This window comes from Lipotes vexillifer, unplaced genomic scaffold (assembly GCF_000442215.2).
Source record: "Lipotes vexillifer unplaced genomic scaffold, Lipotes_vexillifer_v1.1 scaffold722, whole genome shotgun sequence".
Lineage (NCBI taxonomy): Eukaryota > Metazoa > Chordata > Mammalia > Artiodactyla > Lipotidae > Lipotes > Lipotes vexillifer.
The window spans coordinates 135,645-163,020 of record NW_006795213.1 but is presented as its reverse complement, the minus strand read 5'-3'; the positions used below and the strand labels follow the sequence as shown (position 1 = coordinate 163,020).

The 27,376-nt window shown below is 36.8% G+C and overlaps 1 protein-coding gene across 1 annotated transcript in view; it reads left to right on the top strand.

Moving 5' to 3' along the window:
- Positions 1 to 27,376, top strand: part of CTDSPL2 (CTD small phosphatase like 2) — a 71,358-nt gene that overhangs the window by 11,993 nt on the left and 31,989 nt on the right. The window contains exons 2-3 of the mRNA XM_007467528.1: positions 7,328 to 7,537; positions 25,816 to 25,954. Coding sequence (XP_007467590.1) covers positions 7,352 to 7,537; positions 25,816 to 25,954 — 325 coding nt within the window. The 5' untranslated portion in view covers positions 7,328 to 7,351. The remainder of the gene's footprint in view (positions 1 to 7,327; positions 7,538 to 25,815; positions 25,955 to 27,376) is intronic.

Genomic DNA, 27,376 nt, shown 5'->3' with positions numbered 1-27,376 from the left:
CTTTCCCTCTTTTTCTAGTATTCTGTTTGCTTTTCTCATTTGATTCTGTCCTACTCTGTTTTGACTTTATTCGACAGTTTCCTCGTATTGAACCCTGTCAGTAGCTCTCGTAGTCAGGATTTTTGTTCTTATTTTTTAATGGAAAATATCAAACATATGCACAAAGTAAACAATGGTATCATGAATCTCCATATAACCATCACTCAGTTTTAGTATTTATTAACATTTTTTCTGTCTTCTTTGATCTATACCTCCACCCACTCCTACCTGGTTGGTTGTTATTCATAAGAACTTTTTACAGGTGTTTATTTAGGTAAATTTTATATACTTTGAAATACGTAGATCTTAGCTGTAAGTTTTGACAAATCTACACCCGTATCACAATATAGGACATTTCCTTTCCTCAAGGCAACTTTTATTCATTTTTTTTCTCCTTAGATTATTTTTGCCTGTGCCTTTTTAATGCCATCACCAAATGCATACTCTTTTGTGTCTGCCATTGCTCAGTGTCTGTGAGATTCTTTCATGTTGTTGATGATATTAGTAATTGTTGCTTTCTGTTTCTGATTATTATTCCACTGTAAAAAACAAAGCAAAACCCACAATATTCATCTTTCTGTTGCTGAGCATTTTCGTTGTTCCCAGTTTGGGGCTATTGTAAATAAAGCTGCCAGGAACATTTTGGTAAAAGTACCTTGTGGACATGTTTATATTTCTCTTGTTTAAAAACCTAGAAGTGAAATTATTGGATCAGAGGGCTATGTGTTGTTTATTAGAAAGTGCTCAACTTTTACCAAAATTACATTCCCATCAGCAAAATATGAGAGTCCTCATTGTTGTACATCCTTTCTACCATTTATTGTTGTCAGTCTTGTACAATACTTTTTACGATTCAAGTAGATGTGGATTAGTATGCTATTATGTTTCTAACTTACACTTCTGATAATAAATAATATTGAGTATCATTTCATATGCTTGTGGCAAGTTATCTAGCTGTTACGAAGTATCTTCTCAAATCTTTTGCTCATTTTTTTCTACTGGTTTGTTTGTCTTCGTTATGTTTTAGGATTTCTTTGTATTTTGCATACAAGTGCTTTACAAGATACATGTTTTATGAATATTGCGTCAGTTTGTTGCTTGCCTTTTGATTTTTTTTTACTGGTGTCTTTTGGTGAACAGAAAATGTTTAATGTTTATGAAGCCAAGTTTATTCAGTTTTTCCTTTTATGGTTATTGCTTTTATAGTTATTCTTTGTATAAGAGCATGTCATCTACAAGGAGATAGTTTTATTTTTCCTTTCTGACATAGGTTTCTTTTCTTGCTTAATTGACTAGAACCTCCAGTAAAATGTTGAATAGAAGTAGTGAGAGTAGACATCCTTGTCTTATTTTTGATCATAGGAGGTACACATTTAGCTTTTCACTATGAAGTATGATGTTAGCTCTGGGGCTTTTGTAGTTGTCTTTTATTGGGTAAGAATTCCCTTCTACTCCTGGTTTGTTGAGTTTTTTTTTTTTTTTTTGAGGTTTTTTTTTTTTTTTTATGTGGACCTTTAGGGATTTTTTTGAGGGTGGTTATTTTGTTCTTTCATTTGGAACATATTTCTCTATTTCCTCATTCTGTTTAACTTTCGTTTTTGGTTTCTATGAATTAGGCAAAACAACTACTTCTCCTGGTCTTGAAAGAGTGGTCCTTGTGTGTGGGAGCATCCCCTATGTAGACTGCTCCCGTGTCCCCTGCATTGGCAGGCGGACTCTCAACCACTGCGCCACCAGGGAAGCCCCTTGTTGAGTATTTTTATTGGAAAAGGATGTTGGGTTTGGTCAGATACTTTTTCTGTATCAACTGAGATGATTGTGTGGAGTTTTTCCTTTATTCTTTTAATATGGTGTATTAGATTGATTAGTTTTCATATTAAACCACCCTTGTATTCCTGAGAGAAATACCAGTTGGTCATGGTGTGTAATCCTTCTATTAAGCTGCTGGATTTGGTTTGCTAGTATTTCATTGAGGATATTTCTGTCTATGTTCCTAAGGGATATTGATGTGTAGTTTTCTTGTACTGTCTTTGTTTGACTTTGGTATCAGGGTAATGCTGGCCTCATAGTTTGAGTTGGGAGGTGTTCCTCAATTTTTGGGAAGAATTTGAGAAAGATTGGTGTTACTTCTTCTTTAAACATAATGGAAAATTGACCAGTGAAGCCACCTGGTCCTGGACTTTTCTTTGTGGCAAGTATTTTTTTATTATTAATTAAATCTCTTTACTTGTTATGAGTCTTTTTCTGTTTTTTCTTGAGTCATTTTAGTTGTGTCTTCTTAAAAATGTGTCCATTGAATCTAGGTTATCTCATTTGTTGCTGTACAGTTTTTCATAGTATTTTCTCATAATCCATTTTATTTCTGTGAAGTTGGTATTAATGTCACTTCTTTCATTGATGATTTTAGTAGGTTGAGTTTTCTCTTTTTTTCTTGTCTAGTTCTAAAGATTTGTCAATTTTGTTGCTCTTTTCAAAGAACCAACTTTAGGCTTCATTGTTTTTTAAAAAATTATGTTTGATTTATTTCTGTTCTATTTCTTTATTATTTTCCTTCTTCTGCTTGCTTTAGATTTAGTTTGCTTTTCTCTTTCTAGTTTTTTAAGCTAGAAGGCTTTTTTTATTGATTTGAGGTCTTTTTAACAAATTAGCATTCACAGCTGTAAGTTGTCCTCTGAGCACTGCTTTTAGGGGCATGCTATGAGTTTTGGTGTGCTGTGTTTTTGTTTTCATTCATTGTGAAGTATTTTCTAATTCCCCTTGTGATTTCTTCTTTGACACAGTGTTTATTTAGGAGTTTGTTGTTTAGTTTTTGCACATTTGTTAATTTCTCAACTTTCCTTCCTTGTGATTTCTAATTTAATTCCAGTGTGGTTGGAGATCATATACTTGTATGATTTCAGTTATTTTATTTATTTATTTTATAAATTTATTTATTTTATAAATTTATTTTATTTATTTTATTTTTGGCTATGTTGGGTCTTTATTGCTGTGTGCAGGCGTTCTCTAGTTGCAGCGACTGGGGGCTACTCTTTGTTGTGGTGTGCAGGCTTCTCATCATGGTGGCTTCTCTTGTTGCAGAGCACGGGCTCTAGGTGCGTGGTCTTCAGTAGTTGTAGCATGCAGGCTCTAGATTGCAGGCTCAGTAGTTGTGGCACATGGGCTTAGTTGCTCTGCACCATGTCCGGGATCTTCCCGGACCAGGCCTGGAACCACGTCCCCTGCATTGGCAGGTGGATTCTTAACCACTGTGCCACCAGGGAGGCCCGATTTCAGTTCTTTTAAAGGTGAGACTTGTTTTGTGTCTTAACATGTAGTCTTTCATGGAAAATATTTCATTTTTAAGTTAAGAAGAATGTGTATTCTGTTGTTGGATGGAGTGTTCTATGTATATGACTCTTAGGTCTTGAGAATCGTTCAGGTCTTCTGTTTCCTTATTGATCTTTTGTCTAGCTATTCTATCCGTTTTTGAAAGTGGAGTATTAAAGCCTCCAACTCTTGTTGAATTGCCTGTTTTTCACTTAGATTGACAATTTTAACTTTATATATTTGGGGACTCTGTTGTTAGGTACGTGTATGTTTATAATTTCCCTCTAAGTGCTGCTTATTACATCCCAGAAATTTTGAAGTGCTCTCTTTTTGTTAATTTTCATTTCAGAATATTTTGTATTTCCCTTGTGAATTCTTTTTTGACTCATGATTTATTTATAAATTTAAAAAATTTCAAGTATATGGTACTATTTAAGATTTCTTTTGTTTTTGATTTATAATTGTGGTCAAAGTATATACTTTGTAAGATTTTAGTCTTGATGGTCAGTTTCAGAAGTTCATGAGGGCTTGACTGCTCCAGCCCTTTTAGAACTATTAAGTATACCTTTTACAACTCATTATTGGAATGGACTAAAACCCTCTACATTTCAGCCTCCTTCTTTAAATGCTCTTGTCTTTCTTTCCAGTGACTGGTTATTTTTAAGTTCAGAGGACCTTTCTCCTAAGCTTTCCTAAAATCTTCACTCTCCATGAAGAGTGATCTAGCATTTTATATATACACTATGATGTGTATCTATCCTTAACCTGTTAGACATTTTGATTCTCATGGGAAGAGGTATCATTTTTATCCTTTTATTACCATACTGGTAGCAGGTGACCAATATTTAAATTTTAATGAGCTGAACCCCTTGGACTGAACTAGCTATATGTGTTTAGTCTTTTAAGACCTACTTTATATGAAGATATTATTTCATAAAATTTTTAAATTTCCATTAAAGATTCTGGGTTTAAGATAGGTTCACCCATAGGTATTTTTGAAAATATTAAAAAAAATTTTTTTACACATTTTTACAGAAATTGAATACAAATAACTTTCTTTTTGAAAAAATTCCCCCATGCATTTGCTTTATGGGAATTTTCCTTTTTAAGGAGTGCTCTGCTGAAGAACAAAGGAATTAAGACAAAATTTATACACTGTAAATAGAGTTATTTAAGTAAATAATACATACCTTGAGTAAATCCCTTTAGAAGTTAACATTGACTCTTTAAGAGAAAAGGCAGTATTTGTTTTATTTGGGGATGACAACTTAAAACTGAGCACTATTTGGTGATGAAAAACAAATGGTTGTTTGGAAAGATATTTTAGGACTCCTCTGGTGAAGCCTTTGAGGTTGGGACTTTTTTGTTGGAGTATAGTGTGTGTGTGTGTGTGTGTGTGTGTGTGTGTGTGTGTGTGTGTGTGTGTGTGTGTGTGTGTGTGTATAGTTTCTATATGTTAAAAAAGGGAGGGGTCCTCCCTTTTTTTTCTGTGGCTGTTGTGTTGCATTACTAAAGACACGACTTTTTGTTTGTTTTTTTGTTTGTTTTTGGATCTGTTGGGTCTTCATTGCTGCACCGCGGGCTTTCTCTAGTTGCGGTGAGCAGGGGCTACTCTTCGTTGAGGTGCGCAGGCTTCTTGCGGTGGCTTCTCTTGTTGTGGAGCGTGGGCTCTGGGCACACGGGCTCTAGAGCGCAGGCTCAGTAGTTGTGGTGCCAGGCTTAGTTGCTCCATGGCGTGTGAGATCTTCCCGGACCAGGGCTCAAACCCATGTCCCCTGCATTGGCAGCAGATTCATAACCACTGCGCCACCAGGGAAGCCCAAGACATGACTTCTTAAGCTTCCTAATTTGTCTGCGAAGACCCTACTCTTTGCCAAGAATTTCTTCACCTTTAGGAGTTTAGAGTGCTTAACTGGTTAGACTTTTTTGCTAATGCATTCACTGTTGTGAGTAGTTTTACTCTTCTCTGCACTTTATAGCTTTTCTAATTCCTTTTTCATTTTGAGCGTCAAGATGGTAAGATGAATAATGTATTCATTATACAGGTGAAAAAATAGTTAAGTGGCTATAGCTTAGCTATGATTGAAGTAGGATTAGACCTAATTAATATCTCTTAATTATTAGTGTAGTAGTTTTTGTATTCTATTTCACAGATTATAATTCAGGGAATGTTCTCAACTACTTCTAAGTCTTGGGACAATTTTTGCCAGCCATTAATTTTCTCATCAGTGAGATGAGAGAGTTCAAATCGATGGCCTCATATTTTCCTTCTGATGTGAATTTGGTATTTAAAGGATCATTACAAACAAATGGCCAACAGGCACAGGAAAAGATGCTCAACATCATTAGCCATTAGGAAATGCAAATCAAAGCCACAATGGGATACGACTTCACCCCCACTAAAATGGCTATAATAAAAAAATAAACAAGTAACAAGTGTTGGTGAGGATATGGAAAAAGTGAAAACCTTGTACATTGCTGGTAGGAATATAAAATGGTGCTGCTGCTATGGAAAACAGCAGTTCCTCAGTATGTTAAACATAAAATCTCCACATGAACCAGCAATTCCACTCCTGGTTACATACCCAATAGAACTCACAACAGGTGGTCAAAAAGAAACTTGTACATGAATGTTCACTCAAGCACTATTCACACTTAACCAAAAGGTAGAAACAACACAGATGTCCATCAGTAGATGAATGGATAAACAAAATGTAGTCTTACCCATTCAATAGAACATTACTCAGCCATAAATGGGAATAATGTACTGATACATGCTACAACATGGATGAACCTTGAAAACATTATCCTAAGGGAAAGAAACAGTTATACAGGACCATATATTGTGTGATTCCACTTACATGAAGTGTCCAGAATTGGGAAATCCATAGAGACAGAAAAGAGATTAGTGGTTGCTTAGGGCTAAGGGCAGGGGGAAATGGGGAGTGACTGCCAATAGGTATGGGGTCTCCTCTGGGGGTGATTGAAAATGTTCTGAAAATAGATAATGATGGTTGGACAATACCGCAGATTAATAAATGTCACTGAATTGAACACTTAAAAAAAAAGATCATTACATATGGTAACATCAAATACCACAGAATGATCCAGTCATTCTTGTTATATTGATACTTGTATACTTGTTGATATTTAGAATTGTGCTCATGGAATTAATTCATTCATTGACTAAGGGTTTTTTCCACTACATTGTAAGCTCCAGAGGGTAAAAACCTTCTCTATCTTGTTTTACTAGGCACTTACCTAGCCCAGTGCCTAGAATGTGGTAAGTGCCCAATAAATACTTGTTGAATGAATGAATGAGTGATTAAATGAATGATAAGGTCAGCATGGGTGGAGGCAGCATAGTGCTCTGGAAGGAACATGCGCACTCTATTAGATCATAGGATATAATATTTCAGAAGTTGTGGGAAGGTTATTTGGGAGAATGTAATAAAATTCAAAGCACTACATGTTTCAATTAAAAGGTTAGTTTCTTGGGAATTCCCTGGTGGCCCAATGGTTAGGACTCCACGCTCTCACTGCTGAGGGCCTGGGTTCAACCCCTGGTTGGGGAACTAAGATCCCGCAAGTCGTGTGTGGTATGGCCAAAATAAATACATAAATAAATAAAATGTCAGTTTCTTTTTTTCAGTCCCTCATAGACCTGGACTTCTTTTTTTTTTTTTTTTTTGTGATACGCGGGCCTCTCACTGCTGTGGCCTCTCCCGCCGCGGAGCACAGGCTCCGGACACACAGGCCCAGCGGCCATGGCTCACGGGCCCAGCCGCTCCACGGCATGTGGGATCCTCCCGGATCGGGGCACAAACCCGCGTCCCCTGCATCGGCAGGCGGACTCTCAACCACAGCGCCACCAGGGAAGCCCTGGACTTCTTTTTAATTGAGATATTTTTATTATATAAGCTGGGCACATATGGGTATGCTAGGTTTAATTTTAATAACCTGTATTATTTTTCTCTTACAGTTTTACATGTGGCACCCATAAAAGATGAGGCTGAGAACACGGAAAGCTTCTCAGCAATCAAATCAAATCCAAACACAACGCACTGCCAGAGCAAAGAGGAAATATTCAGAGGTTGATGATAGCCTGCCTTCAGGAGGAGAAAAACCACCGAAGAATGAAACTGGCTTGTTGTCTTCAATTAAAAAATTCATTAAAGGAAGCACACCCAAAGTAATGGTTTTACCTTTTAATTATATTATTAAAAATGAAGTTTAGGTTGTTTTCTTTAAGCATGTAAAGATGAGAAATCTAATATTGCTAGAGCCCTATTTAAGGGAATGTGTCTACATTTTGGTGTTAAGAGTATTGACCTGTAAAATATTTAATGGTCGGTCAAGAAAACATTCTTTATTCTACTTAACTGATCCACTTAGCCTTCTGTTTTCTCAACTTAGAATTATGGGAAGTAAAATAAATTTTTTCTTATTTACTTGAATTATTTCTTTTACTTCCATTTTTTTTTTACTTCAAAGATAAGTTAAAGTTTCTTGTTAATATTAATACGTTGTCTAATTAGGGAGATGATTTATCTATCTGAATTCTAACATTTGTACAATGAAAATGTATTATTCATTGAAGAGAAAACAAAAGTTATTAAAAAAAGAATGGGGAATTCCCTGCCGGTCCAGTGATTAGGACTTGGCACTTTCACTGCCATGGGCCCGGGTTCAATCCCTGGTTGGGGTACTAAGATCCCGCAAGCCATGTGGCACAGCCAAAAAAAAAGAAAGAAAGAATGGATACTGACCAGGAGTCATATGCTCCAGATTCATACTTCATACTCTGGACCAACTTAAATGATCTGAGGAAAGGCATTTGCCCCTCGTAGCCTCAGGAAGACACTAAAATGGGACTAATACTAACTGCTTTGTCTGCCTCAGAGTTGTTTTCAGATTAGATGGCAAACAGGTGGAAAAGCATTTTGAGAAATTTTAATGCATTAATGATAATGTTATTATCATTCATTGTATGTAGATTTTGTTATCACTGTTGCCTACTCTTATGTTCTTTCTTGGGATTATTATATATATGATAAATTTCTTATTGTAATGTAAGTTTGTCACTTTGATAAGTAGAAAAATAAATCAATGTGACGGTTTATTCATAGTGATAGATTTTTTGTCATCATAGAACTAAAAAAAGTGAACCATTGGCCAAGATTTCGAAGTATTCTGTGTTAGAATTTTCCTTTTTGTTTCGGTGGTTTTATTTTGTTTTTCTAATAATATAAGTAAAATTTCTTTTGTTAATTTTAAATGTAATTTTTAAGTTTCTTTGAGTTAATTTACATGAGCCTAGAAGTATTCTAGTATTATTGTATAACAGTGATAAAATTCCTTCCAGAAACATGAATTCCTGAATCTTTAAATTCTGTATGGGTTATCATTAGCCCCTGTTGATGAGAACATCACTGTATGTCAGTTCATTCTCTGAACACTTCTAAATGTTGTAAAGTTCTTCCTCATCTTGAAGAAAATATACCTACCCTTTACTTTTTTTTTTTTTTTTTCGGTATGCGAGCCTCTCACTGCTGTGGCCTCTCCCGTTGCCGAGCACAGGCTCCGGACGTGCAGGCTCAGCGGCCATGGCTCACGGGCCCAGCCGCTCCGCGGCACGTGGGATCTTCCCGGACCGGGGCATGAACCAGTGTCCCCTGCGTCGGCAGGCAGACTCTCAACCACCGCGCCACCAGCGAAGCCCGTACCCTTTACTTTTTCATAGGTTCTTTTTCTTCATGTGCAAGTACAAACCCTCAGTCACTGTCCTGGCTAAATATTTCTAGTTTTCATTATATGACATATATGATATAGATCACCACCTATGGTCACCCTTTTCTGTTGTTCATGAAAGGTAACAACCAGAAGCGAACATAGGTTTTTCCTATGTCTTCTGACTTCTGTTCATATTTATTTCCGTTGATTTGGACATTCTTCTACTAATGTGGCATTATATTATATTATATCATATGTCATGCTTTCTTTTTTCTCCTTTAGTAGTTTTAGATCTTCTTTGTTGGTCAGCAAATTTTTGCCCATGTCAATTAAAACACTCAGGGTTTTTCTGTAGTAATTGTTGTCAATTATTTAACTATATGCACTACTGCCTTTCCAATAAGTGACAATGCTGGGATTTAACCCAGGTACAATTTGACTCTGATATCTGTGCTCTTTTTCCTATACCATTCTGTCTCAAAGTAGCTAGATAATATCTTTATAGCATCACCTGTCTTGTGTAAGGATTGAAAATTTTCTTGGTGAAAGTAAATAAGAATTGAGTCTTTCTGTGCTGCTGATTTTGTCATTTATTTATATTCTATCATCAGCTCAACGCTTGAAGCTTATTCTTCTAGGAAATTTTTTTTTCCCTAGTACTTTTTGCATGTATCATCATCCTCTGTCTTCAGTCTTTCTGACTGGTTGATAGGCTGCTTCTCTTATTTCTACAAGTGTCCTTTTAAAATCCAAGTTAGCTAGATAACTCCCTATGCAGCCACTGGTTTCTTTGGTACCTTTCCTTTCTCTTCTTTTGGACTTTTAAAGTTATGTGGTTAGAATTGAACTTTATAGACAAGTCTTCTTGCTTTCTCTTTGAGTTGTCTTTCTTCTAAGGTGTCTGACATTGCTCTCATGCCTGTCTTATGAGTCTGGCTGTTTGAAACCTGGTCTCTGCATATGGGCCAACTTTTTTGCTCTTCTTTACTGTATGATTTCCAGTTTGAATGGCTGCTGGTATTCTTGCCAGTTTACTATCACTGACCTATTTTTATTTTCCTAATAAGTTTTAATCTGTATTCTAGTCCTAACTTGGCATAAATTAGCCATGAGAGTATTTAGATAATTTAAACATATGTTGTTCATCTAAGAGGTGTGTATTAGTTTACCAGGGTACGTAATAGTCTGCCATAACAAAATATCACAGATTGGGTCGCTTAAACAACAGAAATTTATTTTCTCACAGTTCTGGCAGTTTGAAATCTAAGATGAGGTGTTGCCAGGTTGGTTTTTTCTGAGGCTTCGCTCCTTGACTTCAGATGGTCACCTTCTTGCCATGGCGTCGTATGGTTGCCACTTGGTGTATGTGTTGTCTGTTTTGTAATCTCCTCTCCTTGTAAGGACACTAGTCATATTTGGATTAGGGCCCATCCTAATGATGCCACTTTAATTACTTCTTTAAAGGCCCTGTCTCCAAGTATGACTACATTCTCAGGCTTTTGGGGTTAGAGCTCCAACATAGGAATTTTAGGGGACACAACTCAGACTGTAATAGAATAAATGAAATCTCTCATGTCTTTCAGAGCTAGGTTTTATGATTCAAGGATCTACCACTTCTCTCATTTCAGAATTATGTAATTGTCAGTAAGAGTACTCAGGAAGTGTTCATACTCAGTCTTTCTGCTTTTAGCATGATGAGATTCCTAATATATATTTGAAGTGAAAGAAGACCTCACAACTAAAATGTATTTGCTTTATACCAGTGATCTCTCTATTCCTTTCTAAATAGGTGGTTTCTAGAGTTTTCCCATAACAAAATGGTCTTTTTCTCTGTTACCTAAATACTGTTACACTGTCATAGTTAGGGGTCATCAGTTTCCTGTTACATTAAATCAGTGTTTTTAGATCTTTTAACTATGATCCACAGAAAGAAATAACATCTTATATACTACATTCATACACATGAAACAAAACTCACCCTTAACATACTTGATGTGTTCTGATTTTTCTTTTCTATGCTGTTGTTTCTTATTCTCCTTTTAAAGGTGATTTTCATGTTTTAAATTGATTTTATGATCCACTGATGGGTTGTGCTCCTTAGTGTGAAAAACATGATTAGACGAAAACTTTGTTCTCTTTAACCTTTGTATTACTAAGCTTCATAGTTATATTTGGGAATTTTCTTCCTTCCAAGGTTAAATCTCATTTGTTTGTGTAAAAGAACATCTTTCTAGATGAGTTCTTTAACAACTAGATTAATTTACCATTTATTTTTATTTTTAATTAACTTATTTATTTTTGGCCACATTGGGTCTTTGTTGCTGCACAAGGACTTTCTCTAGTTGCAGCGAGCAGAGGCTACTCTTCATTGTGGTGCGTGGGCTTCTCATTGTGGTGGCTTCTCTTGTTGCAGAGCATGGGCTCTAGGCGTGTGGGCTTCAGTGGTTGTGGCTCGTGGGCTCTAGAGCGCAGGCTTAGTAGTTGTGGCGCACGGACCTAGTTGCTCCGCTGCATGTGGGATCCTCCCAGACCAGGGCTCGAACCTGTGTCTCCTGCATTGGCAGGCGGATTCCCAACCACTGCACCACCAGGGAAGTCCCCTTGCATGTAAATTTTAGAATTAGCTTGTCTATTTCTCCAGAAAAGCCTACTAGAATTATAATAGAGATTGTATCACATGTAGATCATTTAGTGAGACTGGACATCTTAACAATATTGAGTCTGCCACTTCATGATCGTGATATATCTCTATGTTAATATAGGTGTTCTTAATTTTTTCCTGCTAATATCAAGGTCTTACACACCTTTCATTAGTTTTATTCTTAGTTTTACAATGCTGTTTTAAATGATGTAATACATTAAAGTTTTTACTTTCTGTTTGTTGCTAATATATATAAATATAATTTATTTTTCTATATTGACCAGGTACTATGTGAAATTGCTAGATTCACTTAATCATTCTATTCTTTAAGATTTCATAGGGTTTTATACATACATAATCATATACCAGATAACCATAATTTTCTTGTTCTTTTCTGATTTCTAGGCCTTTTATTTCTTTTTCTTCATTTATTGCATTGGTTAGGACCTCTAGTACATTGTTTAGTAGAAGTGGTGAGAGCAAACACTTGTTACTGATCTTAGGGGAAGAGAGTTTGTTTACATTAGGTATGATGTTAGCTAAATGTTTTCCATAGTTATCTTTTATCAGTTTGAGGAAGTTCCCTTCTGTTCCTAGTTTGCTATAAGATTTTATTATGTTGTTGACTTTTATCAAAGACTTTTCTGTATCTATTGAGATATTCTTCAGATTTTCCTCTTTTAATGTGGAGTAGAACATAAATTTTTTTGAATGGAAAACCAAACTTGTATGGCTGGATTTGATTTGCTGCTGGGTTTGTTTTTAAGGATTTTTACATCTGTGTTCAAGAGGGTTTTGGTCTGTAGTTTTGATTTGTAATGCTTTAAGATTTTGGGATCAGGATTATTCTGGTATCATAAAACAAGTCAAGAACTGTTCCTCTGCTGCTTTTTTTTTTTCTAAAAGAACTTGTGTTGGCTAAGTATTATCTCATCCTTAAATTATGAGTAGAATGCACTGATGAATTCTGGAGAGGGATTTCTGGAATGTGACTAGGATTTCTTTATGGAATAGCTTTTATTATAAATTTGATTTCTTTAATATATATGGGGTTTTTTAGCTTTTCTATTTCTTCTTCAGTTTTGGTCCTGTGTTTTCCAAGGAATTTGTCTATTCATCAAAGTTGTCAGATTTTTAGGTGTAAAGTCTTTGCAGTATTTCTGCATTAACCTAATAATGTCTGCAGGATCTGTAATGATATGTTCCTCTTTTCACTCCTGATGTGAATAATTTATGATTTATCTTTGTTTTGATCCGTTTTGCTCTTAGAGCTTTATCAGTTTCATTACTTTTTCAAAGAACCAACATCTGTCTTTGTTCATTTTCTCTTTTCTTTCCAGTGTCTGTTTAATTGATTTCTACTTTTTATTTTTAATATTTTCTTCTACTTTCTATCCGGTTTACTTCTACTTTTCTAACTCATAGAAGTGGGAGCTTAGAATAGGAATTAGTAAACTTCTCTTGTGAATATTTCAGATAAGTGATATTTAAGGCTTTGCAGACTATATTGTCTGTAATTGCAGTTACTACTCAATTCTTCCATTGTAGACAATACATAAATGAATGAGCATGACTTTGTATACTGATATTTGATTTTCATCATAATTTTCATGAGTCATAAAATATCGTACTTTTCATCCCCCCCCCCCGCAACCGTTTAAAAATATAAGAACTACTCTTGGCTTGCTGGCCATACAAAAACAATGTGCGTTTGGACTTGGCGTTTGGACTGTAGCTTGCCAGCCCCTTGCTTAGGTCATTAATACTACACCTTAATTTTTTTCTAAGTCAACTATTTAAAGCTATGATTTTCAAAGTACTGCTTTCCCGCACATTCTGATTTTGTGTGTGTGTGTGTGTGTGTATTTTTGGGGGGGTGCCGTGTCATGCGGTGGATCTTAGTTCCGCAACCAGGGTTCAAACCCAAGCACCCTGCATTGGGAACACGGAATCCTAACCACTGGACCGCCAGGGAAGTCCCCTGACTATATTTTTGTTACCTTATTTGTGATTTATTCTTTGACCCATAGATTATGTAGAAATGTGTTATTTAATTTCCAGATCAGATATTTGGGCATTTCTTAGATATCTTCTAATTGTTTATTTCTAATTTAATATTATTGTTATCCAAGAATATACTCTGTATGATTTCATTTCTTTGGTGTCTTGATATTTTGTCGCATATAGACTATTTTGGTGAATGTCTTATGTATTTGAAAAAATATGCATATTCTGGAATTGGTTAGTGCAGTTCTATAAATATCAGGTCAAGTTAGTTGATAATACTCCAGTTTTCTGTGTCTTATTTTAAATCTCCAACTCTTAATTGTGAATTTGTCTACCTTGTCTTTCAGTTCTGTCAGTTTTGCTACATGTGTTTCAAAGCTCTGTTAGGTGCATACACATTTATGATTGTTGGGTGTAAATTGTTCTTGTTACCACTGTGAAATGTCCCTCATTATCTCTAGTAATATTATTTGCCTTGAGGTTTACTTGGCCTAATATTAATAAAGCCACACAGTTTTCTTGCTTACCATTTGCATGATACACCTTTTTCCACCGTGTATTTATATTTAAATTGGCATGGTTAGTCTATTTACATTTAGCGTAGTTATTAATATGGTTGAGTTTAAAGTCTCCCATCTTGTTATTTATTCTGTTTATCCCATTTGTTATTTGTTACTCTGTTCTTATCCTGCCTTCTTTTTGATGAACTAGTTATCTTTTAGAATTCCACTTTTTTGACTTTTTAAAAATTAACTTTATGGGGTATAATGAAACACAATAAGACACACTGATTTAAAGTATATGTTTTCATGAATTTTAACAGAATTATACACCCATGACCAAAAAGTACCCTTGGAGTTTTTGCAGACAGTCTCACAGCATCACCCTAAACACCATTGATTTACTTTCTATCATTATAGATTGTATAAATCTTTTCTAGAGTGACCTATGAATATAACATGTCTTGCTTCCTTCACTCAACATAAAGTTTTTGGATTCATCTATGTTACTGCATGTATCCGTAATTTACCCCTCCCTCTCCTTTACTCCAAGTAGTATTCTGTTGTATGAGTATACCACATGTCATAATTTGTTATCCACTTGGATTATTTCTGGTTTTTGGCTATCATGAATGAAGTTGCTATGAATATTTCGGTCTTGAATCCATGTGTGGGCATATATTTAGGTTAAACGTGGGTAAATAAGATTGGCATCGCTGGATTATATGATATATGTGTGTGTTTTTTTTTTTTTTTTGCGATATGTGGGCCTCTCACCGTCGTGGCCTCTCCCGTTGCCGGACGCGCAAGCTCAGCGGCCACGGCCCACGGGCCCAGCCGCTCCGCGGCACGTGGGATCCCCTCAGACCGGGGCACGAACCCGCATCCCCTGCATCGGCAGGCGGACCCCCAACCACCGCGCCACCAGGGAGGCCCTATGTGTGTTTTTTTATGGTAGCTTTATTGAGATACAATTCACATACCATAAAACTCACCCATTTAAGGTATAAATTCAGTTGCTTTTAGTATATGCACAAAGTTGTGCAGACATTACCACAGTCAATTTTAGACCACTTTTATCATTCCCCAAAGAAACTCTGGACCCTTTGGCTATCACTTGTCAGCTCCACCTTCCAGCTCAAATTTTTTTACCACTTGTTGGGCGTGACTTTTAAAATTTTCTCTTGTGATTTCATTAGTAGTCCCTCTTGAGCAAGTGGTTCTTAAACCTTTTGAACTTCGGACCCTTTACCTTATAAATGATTGGAAACCCTAAAGAACATTTGTTTATGTGGGTTATATCTGTCAATATATCTCATTAGATATTAAAACTGAGGAATTTTGAACATATCAAAATTATAATTCTAAACCCTACATGTTGATACAAATAATATTTTAACTATTTTCTAAAAACAAAAAGGAAATTAGTGAGAAACATGACATTACAGTTTTATAAACCTCTTTAATCGAAACTTCGTAGAAGGTAGTTTGTTGTCGTTGAAGCATATAAAGAAAATCATACATGTATTTAGAAAAGGGAAGAGTATTTTAATATTCTTTGTAGATAATTGCAGATATTATACCAAAACTTGACAAATTGTGTAGTATCTTAAGTTCTTGTTCCAAGATTGAATTTGAAAGCACTACAATGATCTTTTCATTGGTCTGTCTTGCACTTGGAATGAATCTTTTACCTATATATGATTTTGTAACATCATGCACTGATTATTTGGAAAATATTGGTTCACTGAATTATGTAGATCTTCCACATATGTGCCCACATTGACATAGTTCATTATTTAATATTTAAAAATCACATTTCTGAACAACCCCACTGATCTCAACAGAACAATCTTTAAGTATTGGGAAGCTGTCAGTCTCATGGTGCTTTGTCCAAGTTTTCAAAAATCTCAGTTTTTGCTTGAATGCTCAGATTTTATTGTTGGCAGCAAAAAGTATCAGTTTTTCTTGAAGTGACAGGCTTGCTTTGTTCACTTTTCAGAAAATAATCTACTTCAAGTAAAGATAGTTTTCTATCAGAAAAAGTGGTCTAATTCAGCTTACAACTCAGTCACACAAATGCTTTTTCTCAAGACAGTTGTGGAAACACAGTTTGCAGCAGAAACACTTTGTGTGTACTTCCCATCTTGTCGTATAGAATTGAACACATACTTAAGGGTTGAGATTTAATTAATTTTACAGCTTCATCAAGGACCTTCCTAAGTAGAGCTGGCTTTTTTTCCCCCATGCAGGTGCATGGCAGTGAAAAATAACTATTGGGTGTCAGTGCCTTGATTTGTGCTAAGGTGGCAGTAGTTATAAACCATTTTTTTTGCACAGTCATTGCAAATTTTGGCACAAGTTATTCTAGGATAAATTGAGATGTAAAAAAATAATTTACCACTTATGTTTGTTACTATGCATTCACAGTAAAGACAATTTTTGATGATTAGTTGATACTAGTATTAGACAAGTACAGTCAAAACAGAAAGTGCAACCACATTAGTAAGGCTAAAGTACAATTCAACACACCAGATTTTAACTCATTTTCTGTATGTACAGTTAAGTCTTTAATTCAGTGATTTACTTTATCGTTAGAAAGTGGAAGTGCCTGTTTCTTTTATTGACTTTTTCTTTTTTTTAAACACACACTCATCTGGAAGGTAAGACCTTCCAGATTCATAATTTATATATTTATTTATTTATGGCTGTGTTGGGTCTTTGTTGCTGCACGCGGGTTCTCTCTAGTTGTGGCGAGTGGGGACTACTCTTTGTTGCAGCACGGGGGCTTCTCATTGTGGTGGCTTCTCTTGTTATGGAGCACGGGCTCTAGGCACGTGGGCTTCAGTAGTTGTGGCACGTGGGCTCAGTTGTGGCTTGCAGGCTCAGTAGTTGTGGCTCGTGGGCTCTAGAGCGCAGGCTCAGTAGTTATGGCACACAGGCTTAGTTGTTCCACAGCATGTGGGATCTTCCCGGACCAGGTCTTGAACCTGTGTCCCCTGCATTGGCAGGCGGATTCTTATTCACTGCACCACCAGGGAAGTCCCTCTTTTATTGACTTTTATTGAGCAGGCTTCAGCACAAACTACTGTGCAAGAGTTTATAAGCCTCTCATAAGTTATGTACACTTCTTCAAACAATGCAATATGATAACTTTTTAAGATATCTCATTGGGTTTTGTAATTTAAGTTTGAAAAGCTATAACTTTTTGACTTTTAAAGATCTCATCATGTGTACATTTAAAATATTGAGTTTCTGTTTTTAAAATAGAATGATTGTTCTCAAATGCAACTGAATTGGCACCATAATTCTATTTGAATATGTTCTATTGCATAAGACAACTTAATTTTACAGCCAAAGGGACATTAGTTTTATCATATTTTCATTTGTGATTTACAGTTTTGTTCAGTTTTCTTAGAGTCTATTCCCCCCTTTCATGAGTTAGAGAATTCTATGTTGGTTTCTTTTCATCACTTGCAGTAATGGATTGAATTTACAAGTCGCCCAGCTCCCTTTTTCAATCCAACAATCCATTCTTAGTTATAAATTATAAATTTTCTTTTATTTAAAAAGAGTTACTAAATTCTAAAATAACTGTTTTAGGTGAAATTTTAAAAACCAAATTTAATAATATTGCAAAGGAAAACAAGAGTACTCTTACTATGTTTCCGTATATACATAGAGAGAGAGAAAAAAAATAAAACTTTGAGACTTCAGAATAATTTATTGGATCATAATGAGACTATAGAGATTATAGCAGGTATTAGTGTTGAAGACAGTAAAGGCACAGTAGAAATATTGAACACAAAGATCTTTTGTATTTACTCATAGATTTGCCTTAGTGGTATTCGTTCCTTATTGCAGATTTAGGATCCCATCTGGTATTATTTTATGCCTAAAGAACTTCATTTGTTATTTCTTGTGGAGATCAGCTGGAAATGAATTGTCAGCTTTTCTGTCTCAGAATGTTTTTAAAGTGAACAATTTAAAAAATTTATATATTTACTATCTCTTGCCAATTTTTCTTAACAGTTTATATATTCTGAGCCTGTAGCCATTACATACTATCTTTTTTTTTTTAATTACAACACGTGGTCTGATAAAGTATGTATGTATGTATTTATTTTTGCTGTGTTGGGTATTCGTTTCTGTGCGAGGGCTTTCTCCAGTTGCGGCGAGCGGGGACCACTCTTCATCGCGGTGCGCGGGCCTCTTACTGTCGCGGCCTCTCCCGTTCCGGAGCACAGGCTCCAGACGCGCAGGCTCAGTAGTTGTGGCTCACGGGCTTAGTTGCTCCGCGGCATGTGGGATCCTCCCAGACCAGGGCTCGAACCCGTGTTCCCTGCATTGGCAGGCAGATTCCTAACCACTGCACCACCAGGGAAGTCCTACATACTATCTTTTAATCTTCATTTATCTTACACAGGTTCTACATGTGTTCTGTATGTTTAATGCTTATCCTCAGTCCTCTAGTTATGATCTGTAGTTATTTTTGTTGTTGAAAGCTCATTTCCTGGTAGATGCCACACAAAGCACTCATGGGCACTATTATCTGAGTTCTATGCTTAAAAATCAGTTTTACTGAATATGAAATCCTTGTCTCACAGTTTCTCTTCTTGATTTTTTAAAATGTTATTCCATTTTCTTCCAAGCATAAAAAGCATTGCTTTCACAGTTTGATGGTACTCTAATTTTCCCTATGTAGATAAATGGATTTTGCCTTGTTCTCCAAAGGATTTGTTTCTTTAAATTCTGTTAAGTTTAGGATCTTGGTAGTTGTTTTTCTGGGTTGATAGTTTTAGTTAAACAGTATACTCTGGGAATTTCCTGGTGGTCCAGTGGTTAGGACTCCAAACTTTCACTGCCGAGGGCCCGGGTTCAGTTTCTTGTTGGGGAACTAAGATTGCACAAGCTGCGCAGTGGTTGCAGCCAAAAATAAATAAATAAATAAACTAGTGTACTCTTTCAGTATGTAATTTCAGATATTTTATTTGAGGAAAACTTTCTGATATGCTCTTGTTTTGGCTTCCATCTCAGGGCCTACTGTTTTCTGTCTGTTGGATCTTCTTTGTCCATATTCAGTGCTTGACACATTTTGATGTCTTAAAATCCAGCCCCCCCCTCCCTCATTTTACCTTCTCTTTCTCTTAAAGGCATAATCTATTCTATTTACTCACTTTTATGTCTGTTCTAGTTTAGTCTTTATTTCCAAAACTTTTTTCTCTTATTTCTAATTATTTTGTTCTGTTACTGAGTTTTTTCTAACTCTGATGTATATGTCATATCACTTTCTTAACTTTTTTTGAAATAAAGGTATAATTTTTGTCTGTTCTCTTGTGCATTTTTTTTTTTTGGCCACGCTGCGTGGCACGTGAGATCTTAGTTCCCTGATTGAATCCACACCCTCTGCAGTGGAAGCGCAGAGTCTTAACCACTGGACCACCAGGAAAGTCCCTCTTATTTCATCTGCTGTCATTAAATTGGACTGCCATGCTTTCAATTGAATATCTACCTGTTAGCTATTTGGGGCTTCTCCTGTTCTCGGATGTGTCACATGCCATGTTGCATTCCTTTGCTTTCTTCTGCACTGGTACAGATGGTTACTCCAGTGTTAAGACTGTTGGTTTGTTCTCATCTGCTTGGAGTTTGGGGGAGAAACCTTGTTTCCTGCTTTTGTTGTAAATTGGCTTTTGGGGTTTTGTTGCCTCTTTAGTTCTCTGTATTTTTCCTTTGAGATTCAGAGATTTCAGAATACGACCTTCCCAAGATTTTCCCTTTAAAAGCCTATCTTAAGAGACAACTTTGAAAAATACAAATTCCAGACAAGACGTTGTAGGGTTATTAAATTTTAAAAATGTACAGTAATGTAGAAGTCTTGTTTTTCCTATCCTCTTCTAAAAATCATACTATATCCAAAAATGTCCCCAAATTATATACTTGAATGTTTAAGGAAGAGTAGGATTTGGTGACATATTTCAGAATTGGAGCATCATCAGACATTTGAATGCATTATTCTGAAGGATGGAATTTTATTGTCAATGACTGCAGACCTTGAATCCTGATCTTAACAGCTTCCTCTTTCTCTTTAGAGATGTAAGCTCAAGTATTTGAATATATTCTCAATTGACCACAGTATAACCTTTTCTGATATATGTGGCACCTCCATATTATCAGTTAGCTTATATCCTATTGGTAAATAGGGAAGTAGTTTCAGTATAACATGGGTGGGTTTTGGTTTATACGTGATTTTTTCTAAACTGGACAGGGGGATCCTGAATAATGGGGGTAGAATTTTATACTGCTCACAGTTTTTAATTAAAAGTGGTAAGCTGTGTCAGGGGTTCCCTCTCAGAGGTACACCCTGGTCTAGCAGGGACTCTTCTTTTCATATGGCAGTTTGCATTTCCTTTTGTGTCCATTTTAGCAGTCTTCCTGGCTTAAAGCTCCACTTCTCAGCTCCCATAAACCCTTGTTTCTACTTCTTTTTTTTTTTTGAGGTACGCAGGCCTTCCAACGCTGCGGCCTCTCCCGCTGCGGGGCACAGGCCCTGTACGCGCAGGCCCAGCGGCCATGCCTCACGGGCCCAGCCGCTCCGCGGCATGTGGGATCCTCCCAGACCAGGGCACGAACCCGTGTCCCCTGCATTGGCAGGCGGACTCCCAGCCACTTCGCCACCAGGGAAGCCTCTCTACTTCTTTGTTTCTAATACCTTTTATTAAGCTCTGAGGAAGCATTTCAGCTGCTCTTAGCTGCTTAACTGGGGTGTGCAAGTTATCTCTGGAGGTCCCAATCATTGGTTTTCTTAGTGCTGTGATTACAGAGTTACAGGGGCATTGGCTGATCTGCCCCAATGTACCCCTCTCTACCCTTCTGGACCCATTTTTTCCCCCATAAGCCTTGTTATTTTTAGGGTTGCAGAGTGCAAAGTTTCCAGGAATGTACGTATGTATTTACATTATACCAGATGTACTAAGAGACTTCAAGAAAATGCTGGAGCTTAGTGTAGTGAGGCTTTACAGCATTGTTTCTGTTCTTGAAGGACTTTATAAAAAGAGCCCCTATAATTCTCCTGTAATAAAAATCCAGTGTTTGGGATTTGAGCCTTCCTATTCATCATTTTTAAATGCAGGGGAATAATAAACAGTAAAAATTTGAGGAATTATGTTGTGGATCACTGAGGCTTTATTTTGTGCTAATGAGATTGTTTTGATGAACCTACCTAAAATTAGAGAAACTGGTGAGTAAATGTAAAATTCTGTATTGGATGATACTTACAGTATTATCTTTTTTCTATTTTGATCCTGGTAGGGAATTGTAATTTGGGCCATTTACAATACCAAGGTTTGTTTCAGAAATAATAATATTCAACTTACAGAAAATGCATAGTAGTATACTGTATTATTACTTATTGTGGAAAAATCTAATCCTTATCAAAAGATTTTGGGTACTTTCATTAAAACAGCAAGGAATTATAGGCCAGTATTACAGTAATGGAAGAAGATTGCTCATGTGATGGATGACTCTAGAAAAATTGTACAGATGAGGAAGATGGATGTATAAATGGAGAAAAATCAGGTTATTGCATGGAGTATAATTTTTTTTTTTTTTTTTTTTCCTTGCGTTATGCGGGCCTCTCACTGTTGTGGCCTCTCCCATTTGCGGAGCACAGGCTCCGGACGCGCAGGCTCAGTGGCCATGGCTCATTTCAGTATAACATGGGTGGGTTTTGGTTTATACGTGATTTTTTCTAAACTGGACAGGGGGATCCTGAATAATGGGGGTAGAATTTTATACTGCTCACAGTTTTTAATTAAAAGTGGTAAGCTGTGTCAGGGGTTCCCTCTCAGAGGTACACCCTGGTCTAGCAGGGACTCTTCTTTTCATATGGCAGTTTGCATTTCCTTTTGTGTCCATTTTAGCAGTCTTCCTGGCTTAAAGCTCCACTTCTCAGCTCCCATAAACCCTTGTTTCTACTTCTTTTTTTTTTTTGAGGTACGCAGGCCTTCCAACGCTGCGGCCTCTCCCGCTGCGGGGCACAGGCCCTGTACGCGCAGGCCCAGCGGCCATGCCTCACGGGCCCAGCCGCTCCGCGGCATGTGGGATCCTCCCAGACCAGGGCACGAACCCGTGTCCCCTGCATTGGCAGGCGGACTCCCAGCCACTTCGCCACCAGGGAAGCCTCTCTACTTCTTTGTTTCTAATACCTTTTATTAAGCTCTGAGGAAGCATTTCAGCTGCTCTTAGCTGCTTAACTGGGGTGTGCAAGTTATCTCTGGAGGTCCCAATCATTGGTTTTCTTAGTGCTGTGATTACAGAGTTACAGGGGCATTGGCTGATCTGCCCCAATGTACCCCTCTCTACCCTTCTGGACCCATTTTTTCCCCCATAAGCCTTGTTATTTTTAGGGTTGCAGAGTGCAAAGTTTCCAGGAATGTACGTATGTATTTACATTATACCAGATGTACTAAGAGACTTCAAGAAAATGCTGGAGCTTAGTGTAGTGAGGCTTTACAGCATTGTTTCTGTTCTTGAAGGACTTTATAAAAAGAGCCCCTATAATTCTCCTGTAATAAAAATCCAGTGTTTGGGATTTGAGCCTTCCTATTCATCATTTTTAAATGCAGGGGAATAATAAACAGTAAAAATTTGAGGAATTATGTTGTGGATCACTGAGGCTTTATTTTGTGCTAATGAGATTGTTTTGATGAACCTACCTAAAATTAGAGAAACTGGTGAGTAAATGTAAAATTCTGTATTGGATGATACTTACAGTATTATCTTTTTTCTATTTTGATCCTGGTAGGGAATTGTAATTTGGGCCATTTACAATACCAAGGTTTGTTTCAGAAATAATAATATTCAACTTACAGAAAATGCATAGTAGTATACTGTATTATTACTTATTGTGGAAAAATCTAATCCTTATCAAAAGATTTTGGGTACTTTCATTAAAACAGCAAGGAATTATAGGCCAGTATTACAGTAATGGAAGAAGATTGCTCATGTGATGGATGACTCTAGAAAAATTGTACAGATGAGGAAGATGGATGTATAAATGGAGAAAAATCAGGTTATTGCATGGAGTATAATTTTTTTTTTTTTTTTTTTCCTTGCGTTATGCGGGCCTCTCACTGTTGTGGCCTCTCCCATTTGCGGAGCACAGGCTCCGGACGCGCAGGCTCAGTGGCCATGGCTCACGGGCCCAGCCGCTCCGCGGCATGTGGGATCTTCCCGAAACGGGGCACGAACCCGCGTCTCCTGCATCGGCAGGCGGACTCTCAAGCACTGCGCCACCAGGGAAGCCCTGGAGTATAATATTTTAGTTAAGTCCTGATAAACCCATTGTAAGTTGAAAATGTTGTAAGCTGAAAATGCACTTAAGACACTTAACCTACTGGATGGACATCATAGCTTAGCCCAGCCTACCTTAAACATGCTCAGAACACTTACATTAGCTTACAGTTGGGCAAAATCACAAGTGTTGAATGTCTTATGTAATTGATTGAATACTGAAAGCGAAAAACAATAGTTGCATGGATACAGAATGGTTATGTGTGTCAGTTATTTACCCTCATGATCAAGTGGCTGACTTTGAGCTGTGGCTCACTGTGGCTCACTGCTGCCGCTGCCCAGCGTCACAAGAGAGTATAGTACCTGCAAATGGCTAGCCCGAGAAAAGACCAAAATTAAAAATTCTAAGTACAGTTTCTACTGAATACGTATTGCTTTCACATCACTGTAAAGTCAAAAAATCTTTAAGTCAAACTATGATAAGTCTATATTGCAAAAATAGTGTAAACTGGTCATGTGGATTTGCCCCATATAAGGAAATGAATAGAGAGCTTTGTTAAGGAGTAGACTCCTTAGTGTTAATTTGGACATTTTGAGAATTGACAGGTGTGTGGCAGTGGCAGGCCCTATTAATTTTGTGTCATTTTTGGGACTATGTGATAATGCCAGCAAATTCCAGTGGGGTTCGCTCAAGGAAATGACCCCTGTTCTTTTGAGTAATTCTAAAAGTAAGGAAAATTGCTGGAAACTTAGACCACATTGTGAGATGCATGAAAATTTAATGGACCCTGGGGAAAGAATCTGAATTGTGACGATGCTGTAATTATATTTGTGTATTGTAATAATGTTAATAAATACTCTACGACTGTCAGATTTTTTCTGTGTTTTCTTCTACTGTTAGGTATTAATTCTGTTTGTTTCTCCTGGATATGAAAAAAGAGGAGAAAGCATATTACAACATATTTTATCTTTTTAAAAATCTGGGCTTCCCTGGTGGTGCAGTGGTTGAGAGTCCGCCTGCCGATGCAGGGGACACAGGTTCGTGCCCCGGTCCGGGAGGATCATATGTGCCGCGGAGCAGCTGCGCCTGTGGGCCATGGCCGCTGGGCCTGCGCGTCCGGAGCCTGTGCTCCGCAGCGGGAGAGGCCACAGCAGTGAGAGGCCTGCGTACCGCAAAAAAGAAAAAAAAAATCTGAGCATAGTTGACATACAACATTATATTAGTTTCAGATATATAGCATGATTCAATTTGTTTTTTGGTTGCGCCACACGGTATGTGGAATCTTAGCTCCCCAACAGGGGATTGAACCTGTGCCCCTGCAGTGGAAACGTGGAATCTTAACCACTGGACCACTGGGGAAGTCTGATTCAGTATTTTTACATATTGCAAAATGATTACCACAATAAGTCTAGTTAAAATCTGTCAGCATACGTAGTTACAGAATTCTTTTCTCTGATAACTTTTAAGATTTACTCTCACAGCAATTTTCATATATGCAATACAGTATTATTAACTGTAGTCACCATGCTGTACGTTATATCACTGTGACTTACTTATTTTATAACCTTTTGTACCTTTTGACGCCTATCACCCATTTCACTCATCCCCACCTCCCTGCCTCTGGCAACCACCAGTCTGTTCTCTGTATCTGTGAACTTGCTGTTTTTGTTTTTTGTTTGTTTTTCTTTTTTAATTCCACATGTAAGTGAGATCATGTGGTATTTGTCTTTCTCTGTCTGACTTTTTTCACTTAGTGTAATGCCCTTTAGGTTCATCCATGTTGTTGCAAGTGGCAAGAGTTGATTCTTTTTATGGCTGAATATTCCATTGTTTATATATGTGTGGTGTGTGTGTAAGAATAGCAATAAAACATTACTTAAGGGAAATTTCCTGCACATCCTAAAATATATATATATATATATATATATATATATATATATATATATATATATATATATATATATATATATTCACTGCATTATTTACAGTAGCCAAGATATGGAAACAACCATATCTAAGTGTCCATCAATTGATAATGGATAAAATTGGCTATTGTAAATAATGCAGTGAACATGGGGGTACATGTCATATTTTATCATTTTAAAAGTGTAACCTGTAGGGAATTCCCTGGCAGTTCAGTGGTTAGGACTCGGTGCTTTCACTGCCATGGGTCCGGGTTCAGTCCCTGGTCGGGGAACTAAGATCTCACAAGCTGCGTGGTGTGGAAAAAAAACAAAAGTAACCTGTAAAGCAGAATGACTCTGTTCAATGCATGTTTTTCCCTCTTATATCTTAAGGAAGAGAGAGAAAATCCTTCAAAACGGAGTAGAATTGAACGTGATATAGATAATAATTTGATCACATCAACACCAAGAGCAGGAGAAAAGCCTAACAAACAGATATCTCGAGTAAGACGGAAAAGTCAAGTAAATGGAGGTTTGTTAATGTTTACATATTGCTTTATTAGGTGTAAGCAGAGTTCTCACTTGACCTGTTTGTGTTCTGTTTTAAAAAATCTACTTTGAGCAATTTCTGCCTTATTTTTGTAATCTCCTTTGTATTAAATACTGGTGGCACGAAGTAAATAAAAATTTACTTTCCTAATGTAAATCTACTTTGATGAATTAAAGTGACAAAGGCAGAGCAACTAGCTTTATACTGTTTAGCATGAAAATGTATATGAAACTCATTTCTTAAAGCGGTAATAATTGTGACTTAATTTATTTGAAATATGTATAAAGAGTTTGTTTCTGGATTATGGAATTTCAGAGCTATAGAGGGGGCTTGGAGCTCTCAGGTCCGTGGTTCTCAACTAGGGGTGTTTCTGTCCCCTAGCAGACGCTTTTCAGTGTATGGAGACCTTTTTGGTTTGTCACAACCTGTGGAGGGATTGCTACTTGCATCTAGCAGGTGAAGGTCAGGGGCACTGCTAAACATCCTACAATGCACAGGACATCCTCCCATAACAAAGAATTATCCAGCCCAAAAGCCAATAGTGTTGTTGCTATTTATAAATCCTGTTCTAGATCAGTACCTTATTGTATTGCTGACAAGCTCCTCCAAGTCAAAAAGGAGAAAAAAAAGATGGACAAGCAGAGAAACCTATACAGAATAGCACTTTAGAGCATGGAGTGCTACCTTTTAACCAATACTATTTTAAACACAGCAGTGATAATAATTCCCTACCTCTTTCCTCTTAATGCAGTGATGTATCTCCATTGTTAGAATTGACCATAAGGGAGAAAAGGGATAAACAAGTTAAAAGAGCTCTAACAAAGAAGGAAAGAAATGTGCTAAAGTTGTGGAGGGTCAAGGATGATTTATTAAGACATTTGTATTTTATATTTTCCCAAAACCCATTAAAATTTTTTTATTTATAAGAAACTTAAAAAAAAACCCCAAACTGGTTATTCTTCCTAACTACTCTGAAATGGTGCCTCACAATATCCATAAGTAGTTTTTGACACTGCTGTATATATATATAGTCTTCTGCTTCACTAGAACTAGTTGCCTCTATATATTTAGCTGTTACTCATTAGAAATAGATTGGGGGGTAAGTTTTGTGAAGTAGGCAGCATCCCAGAATGTAAATAAACAAAGACAAAATCTTGCATTTGTGTTTTTCATATTGTAACTTGCTTGCTTTACTTACAAAGAGTTTTATTTCATTTTCTGTTACACTGTGTTGATTTGAAGACTTTCAGTCTGTGTAATTCCAGATATAAATCTACTTTGTAAAAACTCAGTAAATTTTAGCATTTATAAACCATTATAAATAAATTTGTTATAAAGATCGTTTGATTTACAAGTGATTTACCTCAGGATTTCTTGAAATAATAAGCTTTTTAACATTAATGT